Genomic DNA, 27626 nt, shown 5'->3' with positions numbered 1-27626 from the left:
GATCGCATCTATACGGAAATTGCACATACAACATGCAGCGGCAGTATCGCAATAATTGCCGACAACGGCAACGCTCTAATTCGCCCGAGAAAATACGTAACTTACTCGCACCTCGGGACAATCTCTAATTTGTCAAGACACGAGTTGCAATTGTATCGATTCACGACGTCTCGCGAGCTCGTCGCTGAAAAATTTCAATGTCTCTAGATATTCGTCGTGAGAAGAATCATTCGCGTTTCCTCGACGACGAGCTCTCTTCTTGTCGGCTCGACCGCGCGCGAATCGATCGACACCCCGACTCTTGCCCGACGCGTGATCCCGTCATGACCGCGAGAACGAAAAATGCAGTTCACGTTCGTATAGACACATTTCGCAAGCGCTAAATTCGATCGCGCCGTGCGCGCGATCCCGGCGAGATGAAAGTTTCGCCTCTCGTGATTCCCTGCGCGAGTCCTTCCACGGGAGCCTCCGCCAGAAGTCGGCCTCTGTATGTACGCAGGTGGGGTACGTATGTAGGGATACGTATGTACGTATGGGCGAGAAGGGGGATGCTGAAATTCATGCACCGCCGCGACGTTCTCCATTCGAACTGGATCAGTTTCTAGCCGCATCCACGAGCCGTTTCACTCAAGTCACCGTTAGATCCTAGACTCGTGCTCGAGGGGAAAAAGAGTTCTCGCGGCGAGAACAACGAGAACAACAACGACAACAACAACAACGACAACGACGACGACGACGACGACGGCGGCGGCGGCGGCGGGCCAATCGAGCGAGTATACAGTGAGTCCGTCGAAGAAGTGTCGATTGGTGCTCGACGATTGATCGTGTGGCCGTGCCATGACAACGGTGGGTGGAGTGGAGTTATCGCTTAACGATAATTACAACCTGATAGTCACAGCAATAATTTCACACGCAATTGTAACATAAACTACTATAAACTTTGTATAAAAAAACGCTGTTTCTTATGCTACGGACATTTTATGGATGTATTTTTGCATCTTGTGCGCGCGTGTAAAAAACGCGACCGTTTCGTGTAACTCGCACTTACTTGATTGAACCTTGATACGTTACAGAAATGGGACAATTCTTGGTTTGCGATAACGTGTGTGCATCTTTCTCATTCATGTATCGTCCCGCGTGTCAATACGCGTACCTTCCTGCAACGAAATATTTTCTAATGTATAATATATCACTGGAAGTTGTTCCGATAATGATCGGTGTTATGCGGAAGTGATATATCGAATAGTCGTCTCGGTTGAATCAAATTTCAAATGTAGAAGTATCCATCTATCAGTCGCCTAGACTGAATTAAATTTGATTAACCTGAATCAAATTGAAAATGCAAAAGTGTCGTAAAAATAGAAAATTCACGTCTCCGTTCGATTCATTCAATTCTGTCAGGCGCGAATTTTCCATTACGTTCGGAACACGAACTTCGCAATCAATCATCTATAATAGACCAGAAATATGACTTATGCACGTCGGAGGTTCCGCTTGGTTGAATCTTAAATACCGGATTCAATAGCGACCGAGGTACTCCCAGGTGAAGGTGAGCGGAAAGGAAGGCGAAAGGGTGGTTTGACACGCACTGCCGAGCACGTGTGCGTCTATAAGTGAACCTCCGACACTTGCCGCGTACTTACATATACACGCGCACACACACAACTACACACACATACACATATATATGCACAAGCACTGGATACGCGTTTTATCGAGATGTAGGTGCGTATGATGGTGCAATGGCACAGTACGATGGAATGCGGAGATATAATGGAACTGTCGTGGCCTTTAAAAATATTGCCTCTTAAAGTGAAAAGCGCAATGTTGTTGGTAATCTTTGTGGGAAAATGTTCCGCCTATACACAAGGGAGGGCAGTATTTCGCAAGCAGGCCATCGGAATGATGTAACACATTCCAATATTACGTCGAGCTTGTACACTGGAGAATTAGTCTTGAAGTCACGTCTCTAAGGCAGAGAAGAAGTGACTCCAAAATTTATAACTGCGAGATCGTCAGGAAAATAACGACGCACTCAAGTCTTCTCATTAAGTTTGAGTGATAAGGCATAAATATGTCTGTCAGTATCTTACGACTAAAATGAAACGAAGTTCGGCGAAGGTATGGCGTTGATATTCTTCATCGATATTTTCATGTTTAATAATCATTTGATTAATCGGTAGTTTTTAACATAAATAATCAATGTTACATCACAGATATTTTGTTTTTCTCAGATGGTTACACACAAACATATATACACATAGCTTCGCATGAAATAATGGTTTCATTAAAATAACGATTGATTGTAAGAAACGTTTGCTCTATAAGAACGGTCTACAAAACATATACTTTCTAAATTGATCGTTTCGCGTGTAACGGCTCGATAGTTATAATTTTATTGATATATATATATATATACACACATACACACATATAATATATATATATATATATATATATATATATACACGTTTATATATTTTATGCTATTAAACCATTCCCTTTGGCGCTTATGTGCTATTGATAATATTCTGCCTACAGAACCCGCGAGTGACATGTTTCATATACCGCATAAAATTATTACATCATGTTCTTGCGAATTACGTGATTACGAATTCCATTATGCGGCTGTATAAAATGAATTCTAAAAGTGCATTTGCCTTGACACGCTTCTACAATACATATTTTATACGCCTATTCTTCGCATCGGAGTGATTCATCAGAAAAGAAATTTACCTGTCGTCGACGTGCATATCTTGACATAGAAACATACGCCCCGGGCTATTTTTTTACGAGGAATATCATTTGAAGTAGAGGGAGTAACCTTGGAATTTAATTCAATCAAATTTGGAGCAGATCCTTTTTAAAGCAGCAAGGAAATATTACTGGGGGGATCGTACTGTTGCAACTGCAATAATAATTTATCAATTAATGAGAAAATAGACCAAAATAATGCTTTTAATTCCGAAAGAAACTTGTTTAATAGACTGAAATTTCAGTTTAAACATATTAAGACAATATAATTCATGAATTTGAGTTTTACATAAAATTTAAAGTTTTATACGCGATATGCAGTTTCTTTGCCGTTGATTACTCGAGCTTTATTTGCGAAGTAATATGTACTATGCGCTGTATAGATAATATCTTGAAACCGGAACGCGTGATACGATACAATTCTTACCAAGAAAACTTTCTACGAAAGCTATTCGGTGATCTCAGTATATCGGGTATATCGGGTTTCGGCAACCATGCATTGTGGTTGGCGGTGTAATGATTGAATGAGAGGTCATACCCGCGGATACATGCAACACACTCTAATCAGTAGCGGATCAAGATATCTCGAAGCCCAAGTAAATCTTAATTTTTTTATATAAAATTTACCTTGACAAAACTTTAAGATTCACGACAACGGTAAACCGACCCCAAATTTCTCATGCGCTCTGAAGTCTTCAAGTTTCATACTAATACACACCTTCTCTCAAATTATGCTTCTTCCAGTAGAATGTAAATGTGCATGTCTAATGCAGTTATTGCGAATGATTCAATAATGCAACTCTAATTATCAAACACCTGGCTATTTAAATTTTAGATAACGGTGATATTGCTGCTTCTCGCGGTGACTGCGGCCAGTTCTCTGCCGCTTGCCAATGTGCACGTGAAATTCGTGTCGCCTCCCGATGTGTACGAACACAGCATTACGACAGATGGTTAGCACCGTTGCGCAATAATGCTTTATATTGCACTAAGTTGAAGAGTGTTTTAACTTGTTCGCATCTCTTCAGGGGATCGCACGCTCGCTCAGAACTCGTTCATCTCGATCGGCCGAAGGAGCACGACGAAGCGGTCTAAGGATCTCGGTGACTACTTTACATTCATGCGATTACATCAGCGTCATTAACTAAAAGTAGCATAATTGGTACAAATAACAAAATTTTGTTAAGCTATATACACAAAACAAATGTAACTTGACCATCTGAAATATCCCCGATGTTTTCGATGACATGGAAAAATCTTTCCACGTCATCGAAAATGTATTCATGTATTTTTTTATCTCCAATAAGATATTGAGTTTCCCTATTTTTTTTCTAGTTTTGTTCTCCTAGTTCGAGTAAAATGTGACACATGTCACTCAAGAATCATCTTGTATATTCGTGACGATCGAAAAAGTAATTTCCATTCATGTAATTTTCATTTCTACAGATTACAACTATAGGTCAAATTTACGGCGAAATCACTTACGACAGGCGATACCGGTAACGAGTCCCGGAAGCGCCGAATCTTTGTGGCCGATCGGTGTCTTTCTTCCTCCGATAGACATCAATGATCTCGGATACAGTTGGCATGAAGCGCAACGCGGCTTTTCCAATCTCTACAAATCACAGGGTAAAATTATCTTGTCATCGACAATGTTTTATTAATATTATAAGTTTCAGAATCCACACATTTTTACCCATCTACTTTTTATTGTATACTCTTTTTATTATATCCTAACAGAATGATGCTTCAATGTACTCGGAAAGTGGTAAAAGATTTATTGAACTTATATATATTTACGCAACGCTCATATAGCACAGCATTCTGCTTCTTCTTCCGTTATCAAATTTCGCTTCATTCGGATTGCAGAACGAGACCCGTACTTATTAACTGGCCGTGAAGCAATGATGGCGATTAAATACCTCTACGGACTGGGCGAGCTTTTCTTCGACGATTATCCGCATGTAAGGGCGCTACTGCGTAACCAGGAGGAGAGGAGGTTAAACGGACTGCATGGAAACGTATTGAGCAGTCTGAATCCTCAGTCACCATTCTATAGGAAAGGAGCTGGTCTCAACTAAGCTAGGGGAGATCCAATCAAGTTCGTTCACACTCAGCAATGAAGTAATGAATTACTGAGCGCGAAAAACTGCGCCGTACGCGGGGGAGGAGCATGGGAATCTTCACAGGAGCTCAAAAAATCCGTAACTGAGTTTAATTTTACAACACATAATATTTCGCATCACAATTCGTGTAATTCTGTAACATATCGAAATAAAATAATAATAATATAACATATTAAAAGGTAAAATATACATTTGTGGTAGGATAACGATCGATATTTCTAAGATCACTGTTTTAGATCTTTGATAATAGTATGTAAAATATCCCACCACTATCGTATTCCTCGAAATCGCCCGCTAATTCTCATAAAAATTTTTGTATGTCCTACGGAGAAAGCACATTACAGATCAATCACTTTGGCCGATTTACGACGGAACGTCAGTCTCACATTCTCAAATGAGCCATTGTATTAGGCAAACGACTATCGTAATTAAACCACTGGCGAAGTTTGTCGTTCTCGTCGTTCTGTTACAAAGGTCCCCGTAGCAAAGGCACATATACACTTTCTTGTAATTCCACACTGTATAGGCACATCTCTCTTCGTTGTCGTCTGGCCCTCGTTGAAAGCATAATCTCTGCGTGGCGGTACCATATTCTGCGCAAAGAAAAATTTTGTATGAATTACGCTACTGAATATACAAATATTCGAACACGATAATTTAGTGATAACTCACCATTATTTAAATTTTGGTTTTCGATAATTTTTCCGCACCATCCAGATACACATGGCAGCGCCTCTACGCCTTTCTCGAGCGCGATTTGCGTTGAATTCATAGTGAAAGGGTCCTTGCATGAGCCGAGTTCTCCTCTTGACCTACAGTTTACGCATCTTCGATGGCTACCTGTAAGAATGAATGAAACTGTCACTTTTACCTCGTATCGTTCGATCGCCATTTTATCGACGACATGTCATTCAATATAGACATATCGACACTAAATATTTATATAAAATTTATTTTATATAAAAATATATATAATTTAAAAATTAATCCATATTAAAGAAAATTATGACAGCATTAAGATATCAAAAAATTTAAATTGATTCCATTTTTAACACATATATTATACGTATGTTATAAAAAAGAAATTTCTTTTTCAATTGTTTTGTAAATATCTCTTATTTATTATTTCATATATTTATTATGACTTATATATTCTATTAAAAATATACATATATCAGGTGTAGTAAAAAGAAATCCATTATTTTTGCATGAAATTGAAGGCTTTAATTACCATAGTTAGAATGATCCGATTTAGGTCAAATATGCGCCATTTTGTTTGATAACTTGTTGCCATTTTGAAGATAATTTCATTATGCCTCTCTCATAGAAGCCCTCGTCCCTATTGGCAAAAAATTGAGACAATCGATTTTCACAAGCCTCTCTTGAAATGAATTTTTCACCAGCAAAATTGTTCGCCATGGACAGGAACAGATGGTAATCACTTGGTGCCAGGTCCGGACTATAAGGTGGATGCATAAGAACCTCCCAACCAAGCTCCCGGAGCTTCTGGCGAGTCACTATCGATGTGTGTGGCCTGGCGTTGTCCTGATGGAATACAATTTCTCTCCTATTGGCCAAAGCTGGCCGCTTCTGGGCGATTGCTTCCTTCAGACGGTCCAATTGTTGACAGTACAGTTTCGAGTTAAGGGTTTTGCCGTAGGGGAGCAGCTCATAGTAGTTAATTCCCTGCCAATCCCACCAAACACACAGCAAAACCTTCCTGGCCGTCAATCCTGGTTTGGCCACCGTTTCCGCCGGCTCACCGCGATTCGACCACAACCGTTTTCGCTTGACGTTGTCGTAAGTGATCCACTTTTCATCACCAGTGACCAACCGCTTCAGAAATGGGTCGATTTTGTTGCGATTCAGCAGCGATTCGCAGATGGAAATTCGGTCCATGAGGTCTTTTTGCGTTAACTCGTGTGGCACCCATACATCGAGCTTCTTTTCGTATCCAGCCTTATTCAAATGGTTCCAAACGGTTTTTTGTGCAATCTTTAGCTCTTGGGTAATCGAAACAGTGCTTACATGACGGTCGGACTCGACAATGTCCATGATTTTATCGATATTTTCGACAATTGGCCTTCCAGTGCGTGGTGCATCTTTGACATCGAAATTACCGGAACGGAATCGACGAAACCAAAATTGCGCGTGATTGGCTGTTACAGTATCAGGACCATAAACACTATTCATATTTTCAGCCGCCTGGCTTGCGTTTTCGCCTTTATCGAAGAAAACTATAAAATATCGCGTATTTTCTCTTTGCTAGTGTCCATCTTTGACGCGCGCTCAAACAAAACTTTGTCAACTAATCACAAAACTGTCAGAAAAGTTTTTTTAGTACGAAATCTTATCTTTCTAACGCCATCTAGTGGAACCCGATCGGACTTATACAACACGAGATACAGATAACTAAAGCCATCTATTGGAAAAATAATGGATTTTTTTTTACTACACCTGATATATTCTCTAAAAAAACCATGAAATAATTTAAACTCTTTGATTCACAATAGAAACTTACCAACGCTTTCCCGAAGTATGATTATGCAGAAAATCATGAAGATTACTTGGACACTTGTTTGAAATTTCATCCTATTTCGTTTCTTAATATCAGCCAGCCGTTTTCGATTTCACTCTGCTTAAGCAATTAATGCACTACCTCGTTAATGAACACCGTAAACAGGTAACCGGGAGCTACAATGGGACACAGCCATTTTGGAACTAAACTCAACTGTCGGACACGTACTCCTCGTAACTGTCTCTACGTAGTTTCCCCTTTCACTCGACTTTAAGGTCATCGTATGCCGAGAAAGATCGAGGCGAGGGAATGCGAAGGAGACAGCTACCATGGTCCCATAGAATGTTTCACGGACCGATAACCGGTCTTTCGTACAATACCGGGACATCAATAGAGTTGGCGACGATGAGACTGAAAGTGAAAGAAAATGCCTACATAATACAATTTTTGCATAATAAGAATGTGGTATGATTGCAGCTCGGATGTTGAAAACAGTTTGAGAGCTGGAAAATCATCGAAGGTAATGTAAATTGGTGCATAGACAGACAAACATTTTGAAATTTAAGTTCTTATAGTGGAAGGAAAATCTTCAAAATATAAATTTTATATGTATGCATATGTGTGTATGTGTATACAGTATGAAATGAAAAAAAAACTCACGCAAACTTGCAGTACAAATATAAAGATAATAATTATATTACCTTAATCTGTATTTTTTACATTATTTACGTTTATTCAACACTAACATTATTTGCCATCTTCATCAGAAGGATCATCTTGCGGTAAGATTTGAAATTTATCTCTCTGCCGGCAAATCCTTATTACACCCGCACAGTAGCAAAATAAAATTATAAAAAATATAAATCCCAAATAGCCCAAATGCCGAAAAAAAGCTAGAAAAAAGTAATATATATTGACAAAATAGATTTATAGAAATCTATAAGAGTATATCATGTTAAAATTGTACAACATTTACACGTTTATATGTATGCGGGCTAACAAATGTTAATATCAATTCACCTTGTGTCAAAAGTCGAGTCTTAGACACGACGATGATTTTCGCGCGCATCATATTTATGTTATTTACATAACAAGTATAGTTACCTTGCTCTTCTTTGGAAATATCTATCGAAAGAATATCGTTATAAAATATAAGAAAGTAATCATGCGTTGCGACAGATAAATAACTACACATAAGCAATTGCAATTTGGTAGAATCTAAGAAAAATCAATATACATATTGAAGTACATCACCTATTAAATAGAGCGTCGAGAAAGTATCTACAATCACTCGTGTTTCTTCGTCTTTCTTACGAAATGATCGACCTGTTCCCTTCCTCAAAACGAGCGAATCCTTTCTCCAAACAATTTGCGATCCTGTGCTTGAGCTACATTTAAAATATCTGTGTTCTTATAATTTCTCTCGTTTATTTATAATGAACAAATAATTTTTGCTATAAAACATAATTAAAAAAGTATTAAAAGTATTCTTAGAAATGATACTGAGGTATTTAAATGAGTTACTCTGGACAAATTATAGCAAGATGCGCTCCTTCGGCGAGAACATATCGTCTAACATATCGGAATTTCTCGCTCTTTTTTATTTTCTTTATACGTGGACATTTCTTGCAAGATTCTCTTAAAATAAATTCTGGTAAGTACCGTATAATACGGCTGATACTAGGAAATTCTTCTTGCAGCAAGGCAGATCTAAAGAAGCATGGTAGCATTAAAATTCGTTTTATTATCAAAGAAAGCACAGTTAAAATCGAGTAATTAATAATAAACTTATTTAAATCTGTTAATATATAAAATCTACGTAATACAACGTACAATATAGTATGAGTTTATGTTATATATTTATAATAGCTAGTAGCTAAGATTAAAATTAATTGAAGTATAATTAAAATGTCACAGACATTTACTTGCAAGGAAGTATTGGAGATCCTCGAAAAAAGTGTATAACAGTTGAGTTGTTTTTCTCCATTGTCTAAAATAATAAGTAATGATAACTTCAATATAAATATATATATTGTTATTATTATTATTTACTGAAGTAATTATTTACCAAAACATGATATATTAACATTAACATTATATTCACCGAATTTATGCTACGTTTTAATCTGCAGTAGCCTCTGCTAGTTTTAATACCATGATTATGAACACATTCTTTGCATGAACTCCAAGAAGCCCATTCAGATATTACTTGAAGAGTTACTCCTTCTTCACGGATTTCAACTAAGTCCATCATTTGCGAGACCTGTTGAGATTTTCTTTTCTTTAAAATCACTTTGATTTATAAAACATTTTGTTTCGATAAGATGTGTACAATATTTTTTTCTTTTTTATGAAAAGGCTTTGTACGTGTTCTACTTCTTATTTAAATATAATATCATAAAAGTAGGATATAACTTTCTATTCTTATTTATCATCTAAGTTTATCTCTATTTTTAAGTCTATTGTAAGCTAAGCAACTAAGCTAGTGTACTTACAGCGAATCTTGTAGTAACAGGCCATAAATATGTCTCACGATACTTCTCCCATTCAGTTAAATTTCCTCCTTCTATATGTTCATCACCTATATCTTTAAGGATTGCTATTAAAAAATAACTACTGTGAGTCTAATACTTAGAATTATAACACAAATTACAATTACAATTATTACAATTATTTCAATTATAATTATTACAATAAAGAAATATAATGAAGTAACATAATATAGCACATAAAATTATCAATAATGTAAAAAGCCAATTAATAATATGAAAAGCACAAATTAAATTATTGTTAATACAACCTAATTAATTAACAATGTTATATAACAATTAATAATAAATTCTGCTCTTGTTAATAATAAATCGTTGCTAGAATGAAGTTATACCAAAATAAATGTCATATTAATTACAGTAGTACATATAATTACATTATCATTTATCTTACGTTCGATCCTATAATTATATTTGTCCTCTTTCTCTTGTCCTTCCTCACCATGACATCGGTAAATACCAGCGTCTGCGGCTGAGAAATTTCTAATAACCAGAGAAAGATCTGGTGTCGCGTAGATTCTGCTGTACGAAACGTTATTGTCCATTCCTAATTCGACCTCTTTCTCCGGTTCCTCTCGATATCGATCCTGCTGATACCAAATTTTCGGCTGAGGTTCTTCGTGGTCGTTGCTTCTATAAGAACCCATTCATGCTACAATTTATGTTGAAAATATGTTGAAGTTATAATGTACGATTGTGTATCTATGGTTCTTACCAATAGCGACATGATAGTATGATCGTCGTACTACTTTCAGCTGTGACGAGCAAATATTCGTCATTCTCCTCAGATGTAATTAATCTATCCTTATCTCTGCAATATTTATTAATATTTATACGCGTGATATCGGTGTTGATGCCGATTATATGTGTTAGGATTGTTATCGTAAACCAAATAAGGAACATCGCTACACTTATTGCTCTCGAAATTGGATTAGATGAAAATTAATCCGTTACAATCCATCGATTTTCGAGTTCAACTGTCATTCTGATTCAAATATAGTCCGCGGTGTGGCGTCAGTTCCGGAATAACGGAAACGGATCATTTAGTTGCGCGAAACGACGGACTATGCGTTCACGAGCGCCATAATCGGAAATACGTACCCATGATGCATCACTGATATCAACATGGCGGACATGGTTGAAAGTAAGTAAACTTTGCGTTATTTTGGATAAAATTAACAATATACGGGCTTATAGTGGCCGTCGAGCGAGTGACTATGCGAAATCTGTGTTTCGCGATTTATCGATTCGGCGCACCGCGCATTTATGAGCGCACCCGGCGTAATCACAATCGCTGTTCGAACAACGATCGAGCGAGTCGGGTTTAAAATTTCAAAAATGACCAAACACGATTCAAGCGGGACGACGACGATCCTCGGGCGAGCGATATTTCACCGTGCGGCTGATCGCAAAATGTCCACTGTCCTTCGAGTAACAGCAGTCTCACTGCCGTTACACTGCTCGAACTTGTCCCTCGGCGATGGCTACTCGTGCCGACTGTTTACTGAATTCGGAACCTGTTTGGTTATGTTACTCCTAGCTGTAGCTGATGCTCACGCACGATCGACGTTGTCAATCGCTCCGAAACTCGTGAATTTTTTCCCGACGACTGTTCCGTTATATTTTAAATTTGTTCGGGTGCAGCACAAACCTGTTACTCCTTGAGAAAGAATAAAAACGTACCTTTCTCGTAGTCTTTAATCGAATTAGTCGGGCTTTTTTTTAAATTCGATGACAAGTGCGACACCTGACATCTTGGAGCTTGATACTTAAGTGCATATGTAACTTTTAATTTTATAAACATTCGTACGAGAGAGGCGTTAACCCAATAGTTGCCGTTTCTGATAAATATGTTTTATCATCTGTATGAGACTGATATTGCTGATTTTGTTCAAATATCATTGCACTTGAATGATGTATGAACAACGTATGTATATTATTCTAAGGAAGTTATTTGTATTTGTCCACGTACGTCTGTCAATTCCAAATCAATTTGTTTAGGTGAATCTGCAGAAGCATTATTATCCATAAAAAATGGTGGATATCCAACAGTGGATGAGATTAAAACTGAGATAATCGAAGAAGATGCAATGGACATAGACGAACATCCTATTCCCAATCATTCAGTCGATTCAGAGCCACCGATGGATGCAGAAGAAGCAGAACCGATACCAGAACTGGGACCTGCAGCTTTAGGTCTACAGAGAGTAGGCACCCAACCACCTGCTAAACCGAATCCCCCAACACAACCAGTGCAAGTCTTAAACCGTAGAGGAATGCCAGCTAGAATTAGGAAAAAAAACAAGTTATTCTATGATGATGTCCTGATTAATCATCCTCATCACAGGTATGGGTTTCCTTTTTTCTCAGATAGACATTAAAATTAATGAGTATTACATCAACATTGATGAACTTGATTTTCTAATTAGTTGAATATTTAATTATATCCACAGAATCAAGAAGGATCCATTAAGTGCAGATGCAAAACAGTCTCCCAAAAAGTTACTTAGACCATCTCCAGCCAAGAAGCAGAATAAGATGTTAAATGAGTCAAAAAAGAGTTCAAACATATCTTCACATTCTACTCCTGCAACTACACCAGTGAAGCAAGAGAGGGAACACGATAAACCATTGCCACCTTCATCCCCAGATCGTAAGATTGGACAAAAGATTGGTATGAGATTGAGAAACTTGTTAAAGTTACCAAAGGCGCACAAATGGGTCTGCTATGAATGGTTTTATAGCAACATTGATAAGTACGTAATTCAATAATAGTATTCAATAGTAGTAATAATTCAATAATAGCATCAAAAATAGTCATGTTTTAAAAATGGTAATTTTTATACTTCTACATCGATGTTTCTCGTAGGATATTGTTTGACGGCGATAACGACTTCATGATATGTCTAAAGGAATCTTTCCCACAATTGAAAACTCGCAAACTCACTCGTGTTGAGTGGTGCAAGATCAGGAGGATGATGGGCAAGCCGCGACGATGCTCGCAATCCTTCTTTGAAGAAGAAAGACGCGAGCTAGAGAGAAAACGACAGAAAATACGGATGCTTCAGCAAAGGAAAGCAGCAGACATAAATAGTTACAAGGATTTGCCACCTGAAATACCGTTGCAATTAGTAATTGGTACAAAAGTAACAGCGAGATTGAGAAAGCCACAAGATGGTTTATTCACCGGAAGCATCGATGCCGTCGATACCAGCAATAATACTTACAGAATCACGTTTGAGAGAGCTGGACTTGGAACACATAGTGTGCCCGATTATGAAGTTTTGGTACGTCGTCTATTTATCCCTTTGGAGAATTGCGATTGTACATTTATGTTACAATATATGTTTTTGTAATTTTAGTCGAACGAACCGCCGGAAACAATTAGCGTGGCTTCGTTTGCTCAGAAATTCAGACCACGAAATGTACAGTATGTACCTTCGCCACCATACGCATTGAAACTGGCGCCGCGAGTAACCAACGATCCTTTAATATCCAACGCATCTGTATCTCTACCAAAGAAATCGCATATCGGTGGCACGGTGAATGGTTATCCGCTAAGGTTATTAGAACTCATGGTAAAGGTAAACAAGATATTGACAGCTAAAAAGATTAAAATCAAGAAATTGAAAGATATGAATGGTGAAGCCGAAAAGAGACGTTCCTTCGGAGAGTCGCTTCCTCCCGATTTTGAGAGAAAATATGCGGGGTATGTGTGGCTAGTTACGCACGTAAATGTATACATATAATAAATTATATACTCCAAAATTCAAATGCAGAATCCAAAAATTTGTATGTTTTAACTGTTTTTCAAAAATTTTCTTGTAATATTTTAATATATGAATTTTCGAACATTATATAATAAATAATTTATGAAATGCACATGTATATGTACACACTGAGTCTGATAAATCACTCAATTAATCTATTGGCCTCATCTTCCCGCAGAATTGTTGTTGAGCTAGAGAAAATGAACGTAGCTCTCCAAGATTTTCTCAATGATGTTCAAGAATTGTGTCAAGAAATGGCACCCGAGCCGAGTGTAGCGGCGATGTTAGCACCATCGCATTTGAGAGAAAAGTGCAGACAAGAAGCAGCAGATATGGTAGCCAGGAACAACATGATGAACGATAAAGAACCCGGAAAGATGAATCAGTTGGTAACAGACTTAACCGCGCTGATGCTACAAGTTAAAGTAAGATAAAAATTAATTTGGATAAATTAAAAGTTAATTTACGTGAAATTTATTCCAAATTTTCATATATTTCATAATAAAGACATTTTACTCGTTTTGCAGAGTTTATCAGATTCTGACCGGAACGCTTACGAACTCAAAGTATTACAAGGTACGATGGAGCAAATCAGATCGAAACTCAGTCCTCAAAACCAGCAAGTGTTTCAAAATTGCGTAGAAATTCACATGCAACATATTCAACTAGGCCTAGGACAGATCGGTGCTTTGACCCCATTCATGGCTCAAAAAGCTTGAAAGAAAGAAAGAGATAAAAGTATCATCGTATAAGTATTTTCGCGCAGTGTACAGTGTGTAACGAACGAAACAAGAGATTATGCGGTCTCACGATTTTTATAGGAAACGAGAAACCAGCTTTATTTTCTCATGTTATATAAGCCATAATATTGTCATGTGAACCACACTTCTATTTACACGATATCTAGAATTTAAGATAATTATGTTAATTTTGTACATATCGAGTATACTTTCAAACACTTGTTTCTCTTTTTCAATTTCATGACACACTCACGAGAATACTTAGAACAGATTCGTATATTGTTGGACATATTAAACATCTAAGAATGTTCATGTTTCAGATTTTTACATACTAAATGTACAATTTAATTATAGAGATAATATAAGCAACAATTGAATCAGATGCGAAGATAGTGTATAATGCATGAATAATAATAATTAAATTCTTTAAAACCTACAAAATTTCTACATTTGTACAGTCGCTTTATATAGAGGTTAATATATTAAGATTTTAGTGCAAAAGAAAATTAAGAATTTTTATCATTTAGAAGAGAAATTTATTTGATCTTTTATAATCTGTATCTAAAGATCATATACGCGAATATTAAATCTTGGTATGCCACAGAAAAATTGCTAAATCATATAATCTTGGAGTACATGTACTAAATTATAAATTACTGAGATATATATTTATATTTCGCGAACAATATTTTCATCGGCACCGATGATATCTGTGTTCACCGATAGAAATTTTTTTAAGTATGAAATAATATTTAATGTATTATAAACATTCGTACTAATAAGAATTTGTGTAGAAAGTTGTGTGTATGTGTGTTTCGTGTACACAAAATATTTTATATATAAATAAATATGCTATATTATAAATTTTTTTTTCATAAATCGCTGAATACATATCATCGGTCAAGTTTAGCATTACTGAAAACATTAGTGCTAATTTGCCAGTGATGTCAAACTATTTCTTACATATTTATTTAGTCGATACACAAGTCGTACATACATATATGATCCAAAGAAGATATAGTTTTGAATAAAACAAAAAGGGAAAAAATTTCGGGACATAAACAATTTCGTTACATATCTATGTATGAATATACACAAACTGTCAGTAATAATTTTACATATAAAATGAATCGCTTCATCCTGAATATTCATTAATTTTCGATTGTGCAATTTATTTTATAGTATAATTGCTTAAATATTTTCAATATTCAACATAATGTTAGTGAAGTGGTATACTGAATATTTCTACGCTTAATTACTTTGACAATTATTATAGGCAAGTCAAAGAATCGATTTTGTAAAGGGGTACCCTGGTAAATATCTGATGTAATATACTAGAAAAGCAATCTATGTGCTTCTTTTCTTATGCTTGTAATCAATATGATATAATTTTTGTGCATTTATAATTAACTGTAAGAATAGTAAAGAATATTTCAGTAGTCATCATAACATACACTATATATCTCTGCTATGTACATATATTTCCAATGTATTATTATTACATCAATGATACAATGGTGATGCTTATTTCACATATTATATATATATATATATATATATGTATGTATAAATTGGAGCAGCCTTTTAGAAATGATCAAGAGTCCTTCCTCATTAAACAAAATCTCACTAACAAGAAAACAAAAAAAGTAATTACATTTATATACAATTTTTTCAAAGCAACAGCGGGGATATAAATCACTCGTCAATAAGAAATTTCATTGTTCAATTTATATTAATGTTGCGTGGTAGTATCTAAGTGTAATGTATTTTTCTGGGCAATCATCAAATTTACATTTTGTGGAATGATAAATAAAGAGTTTGATAAAACTCCTAATTAATAAGTTTCTCGTTGATAAATATGAATTTACTATTTATAAAATAAATTGAAGCTTGATATTATACTGGTAAAAACATTGTAACATTGAAGTTATAAAAGAAGCAACATACGCATATTTCGTGAGAATGTTTCTGTTTATTCGTATTTCAACGGTCCTAATTATTCCTCACACGAAGTTGCGTGAGAGAGAGCAAGCGATTTTATTGTCTATTTTGTATGTTTATCCAGCATTTCAAACAGAGTATCCGCGGTCTCACTAGTTTTCACTCTTAATAGTACTGGAACCGGTGGCGGTAATGAATCCGGCATTGGTAGACAGACTAACATTATCGTGTTCTTGTTCATACGCTTGACCGGTATGTTTTGAGTCAATAAGGTGTTAAGTAACAAATTACCCAGTGCCGTCTCAGCACGTACTATCAATTGCGTTTTACCGTTTGGTGTTGGTTTTAGGAATAACATACCGACACCCCTGTCGCTGAAATTACCATCTTTCTTCACAAAGACTTTGCATCTAAAAACAAAAAAGAAAGTTGTAAGTTTGTAATTGCTAAATTCATTTTTATAGTATACAATTAGCCTATCTTCCATTTCCTTCTATATAATAATATAAATTCGTAATATACCTTTGTTCATAAATTGCGCCTTCTTCAGTTACTGGTTTGAAATCTGGCTTTGGTGGTTCCTCATCATCTTCATCCTTATTATCATTGTCTGTCTTTTCTTCTTGATCCTGTGGTTTGATTGGGCAAGCGGCAAAAGTAAATGCCTTTCCGCTACATATTATCTCCATTAGAATTCATGTTCACAAAATTCATTTAATAATGATATAAAAAATTGAAAATGTGTTACGGATAAAATACCTGCCAAAGCTAAATCCAGCGGTTATGTTACTGGTAGTAGAACTCTGCCCGAAACTGAAAGTAGAAGATGCAAAAGTTGGAGCTATAGGCTTTGTGTCAGATTTCGTTTGTTCCTCTTCTGTTTTACTATCCGAGACAATGGGAAGTTTTTGTAAGAATGGATTGTTTTCCACACTTACATTACCGAATATGCTCTTACTAGACGTATTCGATTCTAAATTTCCAAATATCGGTCTAGGTACCTCGGAAGTCGCATCCTTATTACTAAATATAGTTTTAGCGTTTTCAGTTTTTTGTTCTGTGTTACCGAATACCGGTTTAGTACTTGGAGTAATGTTGAAAACCGATTTCTCAGGTTTCCACTCTGCTCCAACTAAAGATTTAGTAGTTGTGTTTGTATTACTGCTGAACATGTCTTTCTTTTCTGAACTGTCATTTTTCTTATTATCATTTTGCATAGGCTTTATTGTATGCTCTGTAGTCTGCAAGGTAGTTTGGGCTTTTGTGTTCTCTTCTTTTGATACAATCTCCTTCAGATATTTTTCATAATCCTTAAATATAGGTGTCAATATACAAAACGGATTTGAATCCACATGACTCTTTATCCACTGTGCGACACTCTCATTTAGTCCCTTCAATCTTGTATAATAATCGGATGAATTATTTTTTGTTTCCTCGACTTTCTGCTCTGTAGAGACCTGTTTGCCAATACTAATGCTCGATGTTGTCTGAATTTTTGAAGGTTCTGTTTCTGTTTTATTCGTACTGTTTTCAGCAATTTTTGTGGCACCATTGCTAGCGATGTTCCTGTTAGTATTTATAGTCGTTGATGTTAATGTAGTATTAACAGTTGTATTAGGACTGGTGCTTACACCAGCTAAAAAACTAAATGGAGCATTTTTTGCAGGAGTAGTATTAAAACCAGTAAAGCCTTCAAATGCACTTTTCAGAGAACTTTCCTGAAACTGTTTGAACATAATGGTAACAAAGACCAATACAATTAAAACAAATAATAAAGAACATGGAACTCACTTCCATTGGCAATAAACGGCCTCGTTTAGCAGTTTTTAAAACTCTCTTCCTGAGCACGTCACTTGTAGCTCTTGTAAATGTTCCAGCTTCTTCTGGTTCCTGCTCTTCGTTCCAATTGTCATGATTTAATTCAGTTGTTGCTGTCCGTTTACTTGCCATTTCTATTAATTAGTATCCTTCTGTACACGAAGGAAAAGATTTTGCCTATTTTGCTAACACTAAAAAATTCATTTTAATGAATTATCGATAGAACTGAACCTCACGCAAATTATGCAATATTGTTATTAATATCAAGAAAAGCAAGATTATGAAACATGATGGTATGTAGTATGTAAGATAATTGCATCGCATCATAAAATATATCGTTATTGTATCAGATTGAATATCATGTACGTTCGAAAACAAATATAGAATTTATTTCAAAGTCACGAGAATAAATATAAATAAAGATTTCTTGTTTTTTATGAGATTGGAATCGTACGAGTCATAAATTTGATATTCTCATCCATGGAAAATTTAGTCGTATTATTATATTGACGATAAGGACGATAAGGTTATGTTTCTATGGATAATGACAATCCCGGCAAAAATTCTCAAACGCACCTCACTAATTAAGATTCCTTTTAGCAGATACGTCGAAACGAACAATCTCACTTTCGTAATAATCAGAATAACACTTGAAAACGAAACGAAAAAGTCACTTGTACATCCTCGTGGTCAATGCAAAGGTGATATCGATCTTTGTGTCGTGCTTACCTGAAATCGAAGAAATTAAAACGTTTACCGCGCCATGAACGGGCGCGCAGAGATGGGCGATGTTTGACTTGCTTTTTTGTTAGAAATTAATTGTCTTTTCCTAATCTTTTGAAATTCTTAAGTTTGACCAACGTATATGCCAACAGTTCTTTTTAATTTTTTATATTACTGAATGAACTATAAGAATAAAATTTTATAGGAAGTACACATACGCATATACATATATATTCGCGTAGAGGAAATTATTTTGTCCTATTGTTGAATGGTGTTATTTAAAAATAGGAAGTCCAACAAAAATAATATTCTATCCGATTTCACGTACTTAATTCTGCTACCGAAAACTAAAAATGTAAAAATTAAAAAAAAAGGGTCAATTATTTTAATAGATACAAAAAATTGATAAAATTTGACATTAAATAAATATACCACATAAGCAAATGAAATAATGTATGACATTTGTTAACTAATAAATAGAAATTTCAGTTTTTGCTTTCAAATACATACGTTACATTTTCGATAAAAATAATTTTTCGAAATAAAAACTAGATTGAAAGGTGTGAAAATAAATTAAATAATCATAGTTTCTCATTTAACTATATATATTTTGATAATAAACAATAGTAACATTATGATTATATAATATACCTGAAAGGTAGACTTGGAATTTTTAAATGCTTTTGAAACCATTTTGTTATCATCATTTTTACGAAAGTTACAGTCCGTTAAATGTTTCCTATATTTAATATAATAAAAAAGTATTTTTCCAGCGAGAAATGACTCGTCGATCGATGTCAAAAAGTTCAAATCGACATCAATTAAACATCACTTCGACGTCGATGAGTCATTTCTCATTGGGTCTGATGAACCTCGAAGCCATACTACTTGAGAAATATAAAGACATCGGACTTGTCATTAGAGAGCTTTGCAATAATAGGTTTGTTTTTTATTGCCGAACTGGCTGCACTAACTTACACTTATTCTCTTCTCCTCTCCCTTTCACTAACTCCTAATGTATATCTATTTCTTTTTATATACCCTGAGTGTACACTAGTTCAGCGATAAAAAACAGACCTGTTGTTTTTTAGATACGGTGAAATATGATATGTGAATAGGGAGTTTTTTCAATATTGTCTCTAAAGTTAAGGGCAAGAGTACAGGCTTTTGCATAACACATAATACATAACACGTAAGAGAATAAACCAATTAGTTTTCTTCATTTCCTTCCTCAGGACAGAAAGGAAGAACTCTGATTGGTTGATTCTCTTATGCGTTATGTATTATGCGTTATGCAGAAGTCTGTGCTCTGGCCCTAAAGCTTATGAGCCTTCTACAATAAGCTATTAGTCATAAGTTGTAACCAAATCGACCACAGTCGATTATTTTTGAAATAATCAATTGTGATTGATCAATTTGCTTATAGCTTATGACTAATTGCTTATTGTAGAAGGCCTCTTAAGCTAAGACTCCATGCATGCGGTGAGCTCCGGCAAACGGCTGCGGTGACTAATCAGGAGACAGACGCATACCGGAGCTTGCCGCAACCGGACTTGCGCCTCCCTCCTGATTGGTCACCGCAGCCGTTTGCCGGAGCTCACCGCATGCATGGAGTCTTAGCTTTAAGCTTAGATTCTATGTATGCGGTAGAGCCCGGCAATTGCTGCGGTGACCAATCAGGAGACAGGCGCATGCCAGAGCTTGTCGCAATCAGACCTGTGCCTGTCTCCTGATTGGTCACCGCAGCATTTGCCGGAGAGGTCTAAGCTTAAGCTTAGGCTTCTTGCACAATGCCAGGCAACAAGCAATAAGAATAAAAATAGACCAATCACAATCGACTATTATAAGAATAATCTATTGTGATTGGTCTATTTTTATTCCTGTTTGCCTGTTACCTGGCATTGTGTAAGGGGCTTTAAGATCCTATAGATATCCTACGGATATCCTTTTTAGTAATTTTAGTTCCTTTTCAGAAACTTTTAGTTTCCAAAAATTATTACTAAAAGAGATATCCGTAGGATATATGTGGGATTTAAAACAACGGACATTGTATATCCCCAAGATGTTATTGTAGGACGTCCTTAGGATAAAATGTGTTGTGTGGGTTTAGCATTCACCGTATTTGAAAAAACATTATCGCAAAAATTCCCTATTATTGAAGTTCTCCAATATTTACCTTGAGGGCCGTGTTCATAGTCCGGTCTTATATTTAAGATCGTCTTAAGTTTATCTTCAGATGTTGTCAGATCATTTCATTGGCTACAGAATATCTGAATGTGAACTCAAGACGGTCTTAAATATAAGATCCGACTATGAATACGGGCCTTAGTGCTGAAATCTATAGTTTATGTACACTCGCTGACATAATAGTAAGTGCCCGTTTTTTTGCAACTTTCGGAACGCATCCCGACTCGAGAAGAATGAGGGCCAGAGCACAGACTTCTGCATAACGCATAATACACAACGCATAAGAGAATCAACCAATCAGAGTTCCTCATTTCTGTCCTGAGGAGGGAAATGAAGAAAACTAATTGATTTATTCTCTTATGCATTATGTATTATGTGTTATGCAAAAGCCTGTGCTCTTGCCCTGAGAGTCACTGCTCCGCCTGCGGAGCACGCCTGCGCAGTGACTCACGACGAAAGGCGAGAAATGAAATATATGCGGTGGAACATATTGACTTGTGCATTCGTTGCAGCTGATGATTCATCTCGTCCATCTCTTTCAGAAGACTTTAAAGTGGAAGTCATATCTTAAAACGATATCTCACGTATCATTTCTATGCTTGGGTAAGAAAAGGTAAATATCTATAATTATGTTTTATATCTATAATTATTTTTTATAATAAACATCTATAATTATTTTTTATAATAAATATCTATAATTATGTTTTATAATTATTGTTCGCCCTTTGGCTAAGCGAACAAGAGACCGGGACCGCTCAGCAATGAGCGCGGGGTTCAAATGGAAAGGAAGACACTGCCTTTTGAGTTTCGCGGGATCGTTCCTCTTTTTATTTCCTCTTTTGCTTCGATGTTCGTCGAGGTGCTGGGAGGCCGATACTCGCAAGTTGGAGCGCGAGCACCACTCGAACACGCGATCCAAATTTTATTATAAAAAAAAATACAAAATAAACTGTAACAATGTGCGATGAATATGATCGTACGTAGCACGTCCGTTCGAAGCGCAATGCGTTGAGGCCGCAATCGTATTTCGTACGATGAGGTTCGACCGGAGCGGTCGAGCAGCTGATTTGAAAAAAACGAAAAACGGAGCGGAACAAACCGAAATTTTACTTGCGATCGGTGTCGTGCGAAGTGAAGATCTGCTCGAAGTGAGGAACCGAAAAACGTTCGTCACTTCGATCTTACATTTATTTTTAGTTTTTATGTCGTTCGGAGATGAGACGTTAACCGCTATTGTTTAAACGTTGCCAGGTTATTGGCAGTCACATGCTGACAAACAATGACAATAACAACGCGGTGTCCGGTCGCAGAACACGCACGGCGTGCTCACGCGCGAGTCACGCAGAATATCTCGTGGCATCGAGAATCCTCGATTCCGTCGAAACAAAGAGCGACGATTTGGTCGGATTGCAAACAATTATAGATATTTATCTTTCCACCCAAGCGTGGAAATGATACGTGAAATATCGTTTTAAGATATGACTTCCACTCTAAAGTCTTCTGAAAGAGATGGACGAGATGAATCATCAGCTGCAACGAATGCACAAGTCAACATGTCCCACCGCGTATATTTTATTTCTCGCCTTTCGTTGTGAGTCACTGCGCAGGCGTGTTCCGCAGGCGGAGCAGTGACTCTCATTCTTCTCGAGTCGGGATGCGTTTCGAAAGTTGCAAAAAAACGGGCACTTACTATTTATGTCCGCGAGTGTGCATAAACTATAGATTTCAGCACTGACGATGAATGTCGGAACGCACCTTGAATTTAATCTTATGTGCATATTGGATATAATGTGTATTTTGCATTAAGGTGATTTTTTCAAACATTTGCGACATCTTTTACTTTGCGGAATATAAATAGACGAGAAGTAATATTCTCAACATGATATGGACGTTAGTGGTGATGCACTTTGAAGAAAGTGCGTGAGGTGTAAACAAAAAAGTGTTTATAGGAGGCAGATTATCAGTGATGCAATTCTGCAACTCGTTATTGGAATAAACGACACTTTCGTTATCGTTGCACAGCTTTTGTATGCCGTAGAAAAGCTTTGTAACGATAACGAAACTATCGTTAACTCCAATAACGTGTCGAAGAATAGGCATTTGAAAGCTTCTATTTTGCACTAATTGCACTTTTCTTCTCCTCGTGGCTGCGTGCACCGGTGGATGCTGCGGCTTTTAATCGTTCGTTGCAAAGAATCGAAAAAGCTGATGCGAAATTAATAAATTTATTTTTAACAGCGATCATGGTCATTCAAGATGCTACGTGGCGAATAATTTCAGAGGATTGGGAGTTGAAACGACGACGGGTCCTGGAATTTCCGGCGTCCTTACTTCTGGCAACTAAATGCCTTTAGCGCTGTGCGTGGATTGGCTCTGGTTTAACGGATATTACGTAGCCATACCGCAACAGCGAATCAACATGCGGATCGTATATCGCGGGCTATACTGGAATCGGAAATTATCGTTGCTTTCCTTTCTTGTGTGGCAAAGCCGGCACGCATACGTATACATTGGTCTCCATAAGCACAGCCTTCAACGAGGTAGGGAGCCAGCAGCTCCTGAATTTATTTCGAAGTAAATCGAAAGAATTGTAGGACATTTCTTTATTAATTGATCGTGCGACGGTCACCAATTAGGATAGAAGACCACTTGCTGCTGAGCCGTTTACGGTTGGTGCCTACATACTAGTCCAGTGGACACGGGACGTTTAATACGGCGAAAGCGCGGACACGATGGCGGCGGTAGAGGGTTATCAAAATCAAGCGCAATGCGAGACACAGAGCCAGCCGAATCACCAAGAGCAGTGCTCGAGTCAGCAAATGGATCAACAGGACCAACAAAGTTCACACGGAAATCAGCAGATGCATTCGCAGCATCAGGACCATCTTTTACATCAGCAGCAACAGCAACAGTCCTCACACCCACAACCAACCGCCGGTATCCCTGGCAAGGACGACGAACGCAAGCTTTTTGTTGGTGGTCTTTCTCGTAATACCACAGATAAAGAGCTGCGCGAACATTTCAGCAAGTTTGGTGAAATCGAGAGTATTACCGTGAAGATTGACCCGCACACCGGTATTTCACGTGGTTTCGCCTTCATGGTGTTCGCCAATGCCAAGGCTATCGATAAGCTACTTGCGTCTGGGGAGCATTATATCAATAAACGCAAAGTGAGTCAACAATGGAAATTTCTAAGATGTCTCTCAAATCCTGCATCATCTCTAAATATGTTGTTTTCATACATATGAATGTTCATTGTATTCGCTTATGACAAAAAGATAGAAAAACAGATTTTTATAACTTTACTTTTTATATTTATTATTTTTATTGCCTCTTTATTCTATAAAGTCTTAGATGTGTTGATATATACTATATATCGATATACATGTGTGTATATGTACATATATATACATATACACACATCATTTATAAGACCGATATTTGTGTGATACACTAGATTCAAAGAGATTCAATAATTATGTTTTATTAAGGAAATAGAATAACTCTGCTATTACTATAAGTAATACTTTTTTTTATACATACATTGTGTATACAATAGGATAATTATATAACATTGTTTCATGATTATATAGGTGGACCCGAAACGAGTTAGTAAGAAACCCCAGCATGGTAAAATCTTTGTGGGTGGTCTTACTCCTGAAATCACGGATGATGATATCAAAACATATTTTGGACAATATGGTACCATTGTCGAATTGCAAGCACCTTTTGACAAAGTTAAGAATCAACGGAAAGGTTTCTGTTTCATTACCTTCGACTCAAAGGAAGTAGTTTACAAACTATTGAAGACACCCAAACAAACGATAAATGGTAAGGAAGTTGATGTAAAAAAGGTCAAAGTTAATCCGGATCCAAGAAGCCAGGGTTTCTGGGCACCGGGTTATGGCTATGGTTATGGTGGTGGATATGGATATATTCCTGACTACAATGGTTATCATGGGTACGAAGATATGTATGCAAATTATGATTATGCTGGATATGATGGTTATGATAATATGGGATATGCGCAACCTAAACCAAGAGGTAATGGTCCAGGACCTCGTCAGTTTCAGAGACATCAACCGTATTAAACATAAACAGGTACATTGAATCCTATGCACTGTATACCCGGTGATAAGATTTAACACATCTAGAAAGAGTTAGGCTAATTGCGTCTATATAGATGATATCCAGTCGGAGACTGAGTCAGATTCGGGGGTTACAGGGAGTGTCATGAAGGTTAAAACAGAAACTTATTGATTAAGTTTACAATTCCGTGCATGTAATAGATAAGGAGGAACAAAAATATGTCCTTGGAACCAAAAAAAAAATGCTTTGGCATATGTTCATTAAGCAGAAATTGGTCTATACGAATGTTGATTTATGATCAACTTTGAAATGATGAATCACTCATTATCATGTCTTTTTCTCTGTAATCATATTGCTAAAATTGAGGTTTTGGCCGTATAGAATAGAATTTTGAGGGTAAAAAGTATATTTTGTATTCTCTTTCATAATGACAGAGTTAACGACATGATATTTCATACATAGCTTTTATCCATTTTTAGTGGATGTTTTGCTGCTACTGTATGGAATGAGGCAGAATTTGTATAATTGTGAAACTATAACCAATCCTAATTCTTGTTATGGAAAAGTTTCGGTTTCGAATAGGAGACGCACTTCACACATTTGTATCTGCTCTCGTTATGATTCATAATGTGTAATTGACTAACATTTGTAGGTAATAATTTAATACTCCTACTTTTCTTTAGAAATTTAAGTTTATCCCTCATTATTCAAGTTTGCTTAGCTTTTTCTTTGCGTAGTGTTATCTTTATGCGAATAATAAAATTCATGGTGTATAGTTACAAACCATATGATAAAACATAAAAATTGCCTTATTTACATACCTTTTTTGACCTCCATATGTTATAATTAAGTAATAGACTTAACAAAAACAAAAGAACATTCAACGACCAAGGGATCTATTTCTACATAAAAATATTTCTTCCTCGTAAAAATTGTATCTTATAACTATACAGCTTATTATAACAGTTAATATGTTTTACTAGTTATTAAGTCTTGTAACTTATCTTCAGATTGTGTAAGTAATGAAATGTACATATATGTTATATGTATGTATGTATATACGGAATGTTCACATACGTACATATGTACATGTATGTGTATCTGTCTATGACTACTATGGATTTATAAAATTAGAATTTAGACGATAAATGCAAAAAAAAAGAAAAATATGAAAAATAATATAATTAAAATATGAACGTCCTGGGTATATACATGAAGTGCACGCGAACGACTCGACCATCTCGAGGAGATAGCTCGACAGGTTGAAACATTTATTTGCAATATAGTGAAATCGCTATTGAATATCACGTGAATGTTAAGAGGATTTACCTCCGGAATTTCCTGTCGCAGTATTTCCACCTGTCGAGGCTATTGCACTCCTCTTTGCGATTGCATCATTTACGATCGATGAAACAACCATCAAAGACTCTTAGCTGCCATTTGATGAAACAGCGTATCTGTAGTCATGACAAAGAAAAGAAAGAAGAACGTTGAAGTGTAATCATAATTACTTATATAATATTTACGCAGCATCATACCGTACTATCATTGTCTTGAATGTGTCATAGTAAAAATCTATTGCCATAGTTAATTGTCCGGCAATTAATTCGTCTTCAATAAGATCCATCTTGAGACGGAGTTCGATCACTCGCGTGTCGTCTGTGTGCTCGGTTTGTATAAAATGGCAAAAAAGTAAAAGGAAAATAAAAGAATGAAGATACGAATACGACACAAATAGATGAAATAGATAAACGTATTATATATTGAGAATGATGAGTGAAAATTGACAAAGATTTTCTCGAGTTATCGGCGTTTATCAGAATGTTTAAGGCGGCGACCAGAGATGATGGATAATCTAAGCTACATTAACATTTTCTTTCGCATTTCTGTCTGGTAGCAGTTCCTGTTCATCGTACCAAGACTGCTGTTTATATCGCGAAAAGACTGTTATCAAATGATGATACAGGCTCTAGAGAATTTGACAATTAATAAAACTTGTGGTTTCGACTTGCGAAATTGTAAGAAAATAGAAAAATGGATAATGTAATAGTAGGAAATGTGTAGATATGACACAATGGGACTACATTTAGATACATCGAAATTATATACACAAGGCTGAAGGAGCTTTAAACATTCAAAAGAAAAGAAGTTTTTCTCAGACGTCGTAAAGGCATCGACGGTTTGGCTTAAAACATTGAATGTTTCTCAAGTGTCTGTTAACAACGTGAATTATCTTGAGAGTATAATGTGAAGTATCTCTTTTTGAGAATACATTTTTTAAGCCAAGCTAATGTCTTTGAAATTAAATCTGTATACTGTGTATACCATATTTGCTGCGTGTGAAAATATATATTGAAGCAAGAGAGAAAAAGAGAGAACAGAGCGTAAAAAAAATTAAAGGAGATGATACA

At 36.2% G+C, this 27626-nt stretch overlaps 6 protein-coding genes across 12 annotated transcripts; 3 read left to right on the top strand and 3 right to left on the bottom strand.

Annotated features, from left to right (window-relative positions):
- The first annotated feature begins 357 nt into the window (after window positions 1–357).
- On the top strand, window positions 358–5030 carry LOC105183143 (uncharacterized). Of its 3 annotated transcripts, none has more exons than XM_025297728.1 (6): window positions 358–504; window positions 606–846; window positions 3590–3707; window positions 3783–3857; window positions 4201–4383; window positions 4624–5030. In XM_025297728.1, the coding sequence occupies exons 2-6, from the start codon at window positions 838–840 to the stop codon at window positions 4833–4835; spliced, it is 597 nt and encodes a 198-aa protein (XP_025153513.1). In that variant the 5' UTR covers window positions 358–504; window positions 606–837; the 3' UTR covers window positions 4836–5030. The 3 variants fall into 3 exon arrangements, with proteins under 3 accessions (XP_025153513.1, XP_025153512.1, XP_011139361.1); XM_025297727.1 differs by having other exon boundaries at window positions 599–846; XM_011141059.3 differs by lacking the exon at window positions 358–504 and having other exon boundaries at window positions 546–846.
- A 51-nt stretch (window positions 5031–5081) lies between these two features.
- rtv (QVR superfamily protein rtv) lies at window positions 5082–7661 on the bottom strand. The gene is made up of 3 exons (XM_011141060.3): window positions 7402–7661; window positions 5553–5720; window positions 5082–5473 (listed from the first exon to the last, which is right to left on the bottom strand). The coding sequence occupies exons 1-3, from the start codon at window positions 7469–7471 to the stop codon at window positions 5271–5273; spliced, it is 441 nt and encodes a 146-aa protein (XP_011139362.1). The 5' UTR covers window positions 7472–7661; the 3' UTR covers window positions 5082–5270.
- A 104-nt stretch (window positions 7662–7765) lies between these two features.
- LOC105183146 (uncharacterized) lies at window positions 7766–10594 on the bottom strand. The gene is made up of 9 exons (XM_025297743.1): window positions 10342–10594; window positions 9894–9997; window positions 9503–9661; window positions 9324–9388; window positions 8923–9108; window positions 8653–8786; window positions 8419–8523; window positions 8100–8291; window positions 7766–7809 (listed from the first exon to the last, which is right to left on the bottom strand). Exons 1-8 carry the CDS (start codon window positions 10592–10594, stop codon window positions 8146–8148), a joined length of 1152 nt encoding a protein of 383 aa, XP_025153528.1. The 3' UTR covers window positions 7766–7809; window positions 8100–8145.
- A 447-nt stretch (window positions 10595–11041) lies between these two features.
- Window positions 11042–16409, top strand: LOC105183147 (protein lin-9 homolog). 2 transcript variants are annotated; one of them, XM_011141062.3, is made up of 7 exons: window positions 11042–11091; window positions 11949–12294; window positions 12401–12703; window positions 12817–13234; window positions 13310–13656; window positions 13896–14142; window positions 14245–16409. In XM_011141062.3, exons 1-7 carry the CDS (start codon window positions 11073–11075, stop codon window positions 14434–14436), a joined length of 1872 nt encoding a protein of 623 aa, XP_011139364.1. In that variant the 5' UTR covers window positions 11042–11072; the 3' UTR covers window positions 14437–16409. The 2 variants fall into 2 exon arrangements, with proteins under 2 accessions (XP_011139364.1, XP_011139365.1); XM_011141063.3 differs by lacking the exon at window positions 11042–11091 and adding an exon at window positions 11118–11874.
- Window positions 16410–19071, bottom strand: Nup50 (nuclear pore complex protein Nup50). Of its 3 annotated transcripts, none has more exons than XM_011141056.3 (5): window positions 18946–19071; window positions 18190–18407; window positions 17158–18122; window positions 16921–17070; window positions 16410–16808 (listed from the first exon to the last, which is right to left on the bottom strand). In XM_011141056.3, exons 2-5 carry the CDS (start codon window positions 18346–18348, stop codon window positions 16502–16504), a joined length of 1581 nt encoding a protein of 526 aa, XP_011139358.1. In that variant the 5' UTR covers window positions 18349–18407; window positions 18946–19071; the 3' UTR covers window positions 16410–16501. The 3 variants fall into 3 exon arrangements, with proteins under 3 accessions (XP_011139358.1, XP_011139357.1, XP_011139359.1); XM_011141055.2 differs by lacking the exon at window positions 18946–19071 and adding an exon at window positions 18793–18939; XM_011141057.2 differs by lacking the exon at window positions 18946–19071 and adding an exon at window positions 18793–18939 and having other exon boundaries at window positions 18190–18368.
- A 4404-nt stretch (window positions 19072–23475) lies between these two features.
- Window positions 23476–25266, top strand: LOC105183141 (RNA-binding protein squid). Of its 2 annotated transcripts, XM_011141054.3 has the most exons (3): window positions 23476–23666; window positions 23763–24296; window positions 24720–25266. In XM_011141054.3, exons 2-3 carry the CDS (start codon window positions 23859–23861, stop codon window positions 25215–25217), a joined length of 936 nt encoding a protein of 311 aa, XP_011139356.1. In that variant the 5' UTR covers window positions 23476–23666; window positions 23763–23858; the 3' UTR covers window positions 25218–25266. The 2 variants fall into 2 exon arrangements, with proteins under 2 accessions (XP_011139356.1, XP_011139355.1); XM_011141053.3 differs by having other exon boundaries at window positions 23575–24296.
- The last annotated feature ends 2360 nt before the right edge of the window (window positions 25267–27626 follow it).

This window comes from Harpegnathos saltator, unplaced genomic scaffold (genome assembly GCF_003227715.2).
Source record: "Harpegnathos saltator strain DR-91 unplaced genomic scaffold, Hsal_v8.6 scaffold184, whole genome shotgun sequence".
Lineage (NCBI taxonomy): Eukaryota > Metazoa > Arthropoda > Insecta > Hymenoptera > Formicidae > Harpegnathos > Harpegnathos saltator.
This window is presented reverse-complemented; position numbering and strand designations above follow the sequence as displayed.

Bases quoted from the DNA above. Each gene is read 5' to 3' on its own strand.
- LOC105183141 (XM_011141054.3), top strand. From the start codon at position 23,859: ATGGCGGCGGTAGAGGGTTATCAAAATCAAGCGCAATGCGAGACACAG. The intron at 24,297-24,719 runs GTGAGTCAACAA...ATGATTATATAG, and splicing joins ATTATATCAATAAACGCAAA to GTGGACCCGAAACGAGTTAG.
- Nup50 (XM_011141056.3), bottom strand. From the start codon at position 18,348: ATGGCAAGTAAACGGACAGCAACAACTGAATTAAATCATGACAATTGG. The intron at 17,071-17,157 runs GTATTTTATCCG...GATAATATGTAG, and splicing joins GCTGGATTTAGCTTTGGCAG to CGGAAAGGCATTTACTTTTG. The intron at 16,809-16,920 runs GTATATTACGAA...TTTTGTTTTTAG, and splicing joins GGCGCAATTTATGAACAAAG to ATGCAAAGTCTTTGTGAAGA.
- LOC105183147 (XM_011141062.3), top strand. The intron at 13,657-13,895 runs GTATGTGTGGCT...ATCTTCCCGCAG, and splicing joins TTTGAGAGAAAATATGCGGG to AATTGTTGTTGAGCTAGAGA. The intron at 14,143-14,244 runs GTAAGATAAAAA...CTCGTTTTGCAG, and splicing joins CGCTGATGCTACAAGTTAAA to AGTTTATCAGATTCTGACCG.
- LOC105183146 (XM_025297743.1), bottom strand. From the start codon at position 10,594: ATGGGTTCTTATAGAAGCAACGACCACGAAGAACCTCAGCCGAAAATT. The intron at 9,389-9,502 runs GTGAATATAATG...TTATTATTTTAG, and splicing joins TAAAACGTAGCATAAATTCG to ACAATGGAGAAAAACAACTC. The intron at 9,109-9,323 runs GTAAATGTCTGT...ATGCTTCTTTAG, and splicing joins TCTCCAATACTTCCTTGCAA to ATCTGCCTTGCTGCAAGAAG.
- LOC105183143 (XM_025297728.1), top strand. The intron at 3,708-3,782 runs GTTAGCACCGTT...GCATCTCTTCAG, and splicing joins ACACAGCATTACGACAGATG to GGGATCGCACGCTCGCTCAG. The intron at 4,384-4,623 runs GTAAAATTATCT...TTCGGATTGCAG, and splicing joins CAATCTCTACAAATCACAGG to AACGAGACCCGTACTTATTA.
- rtv (XM_011141060.3), bottom strand. From the start codon at position 7,471: ATGAAATTTCAAACAAGTGTCCAAGTAATCTTCATGATTTTCTGCATA. The intron at 5,721-7,401 runs GTAAGTTTCTAT...TCATTCTTACAG, and splicing joins CATACTTCGGGAAAGCGTTG to GTAGCCATCGAAGATGCGTA. The intron at 5,474-5,552 runs GTGAGTTATCAC...TTCTTTGCGCAG, and splicing joins AAACCAAAATTTAAATAATG to AATATGGTACCGCCACGCAG.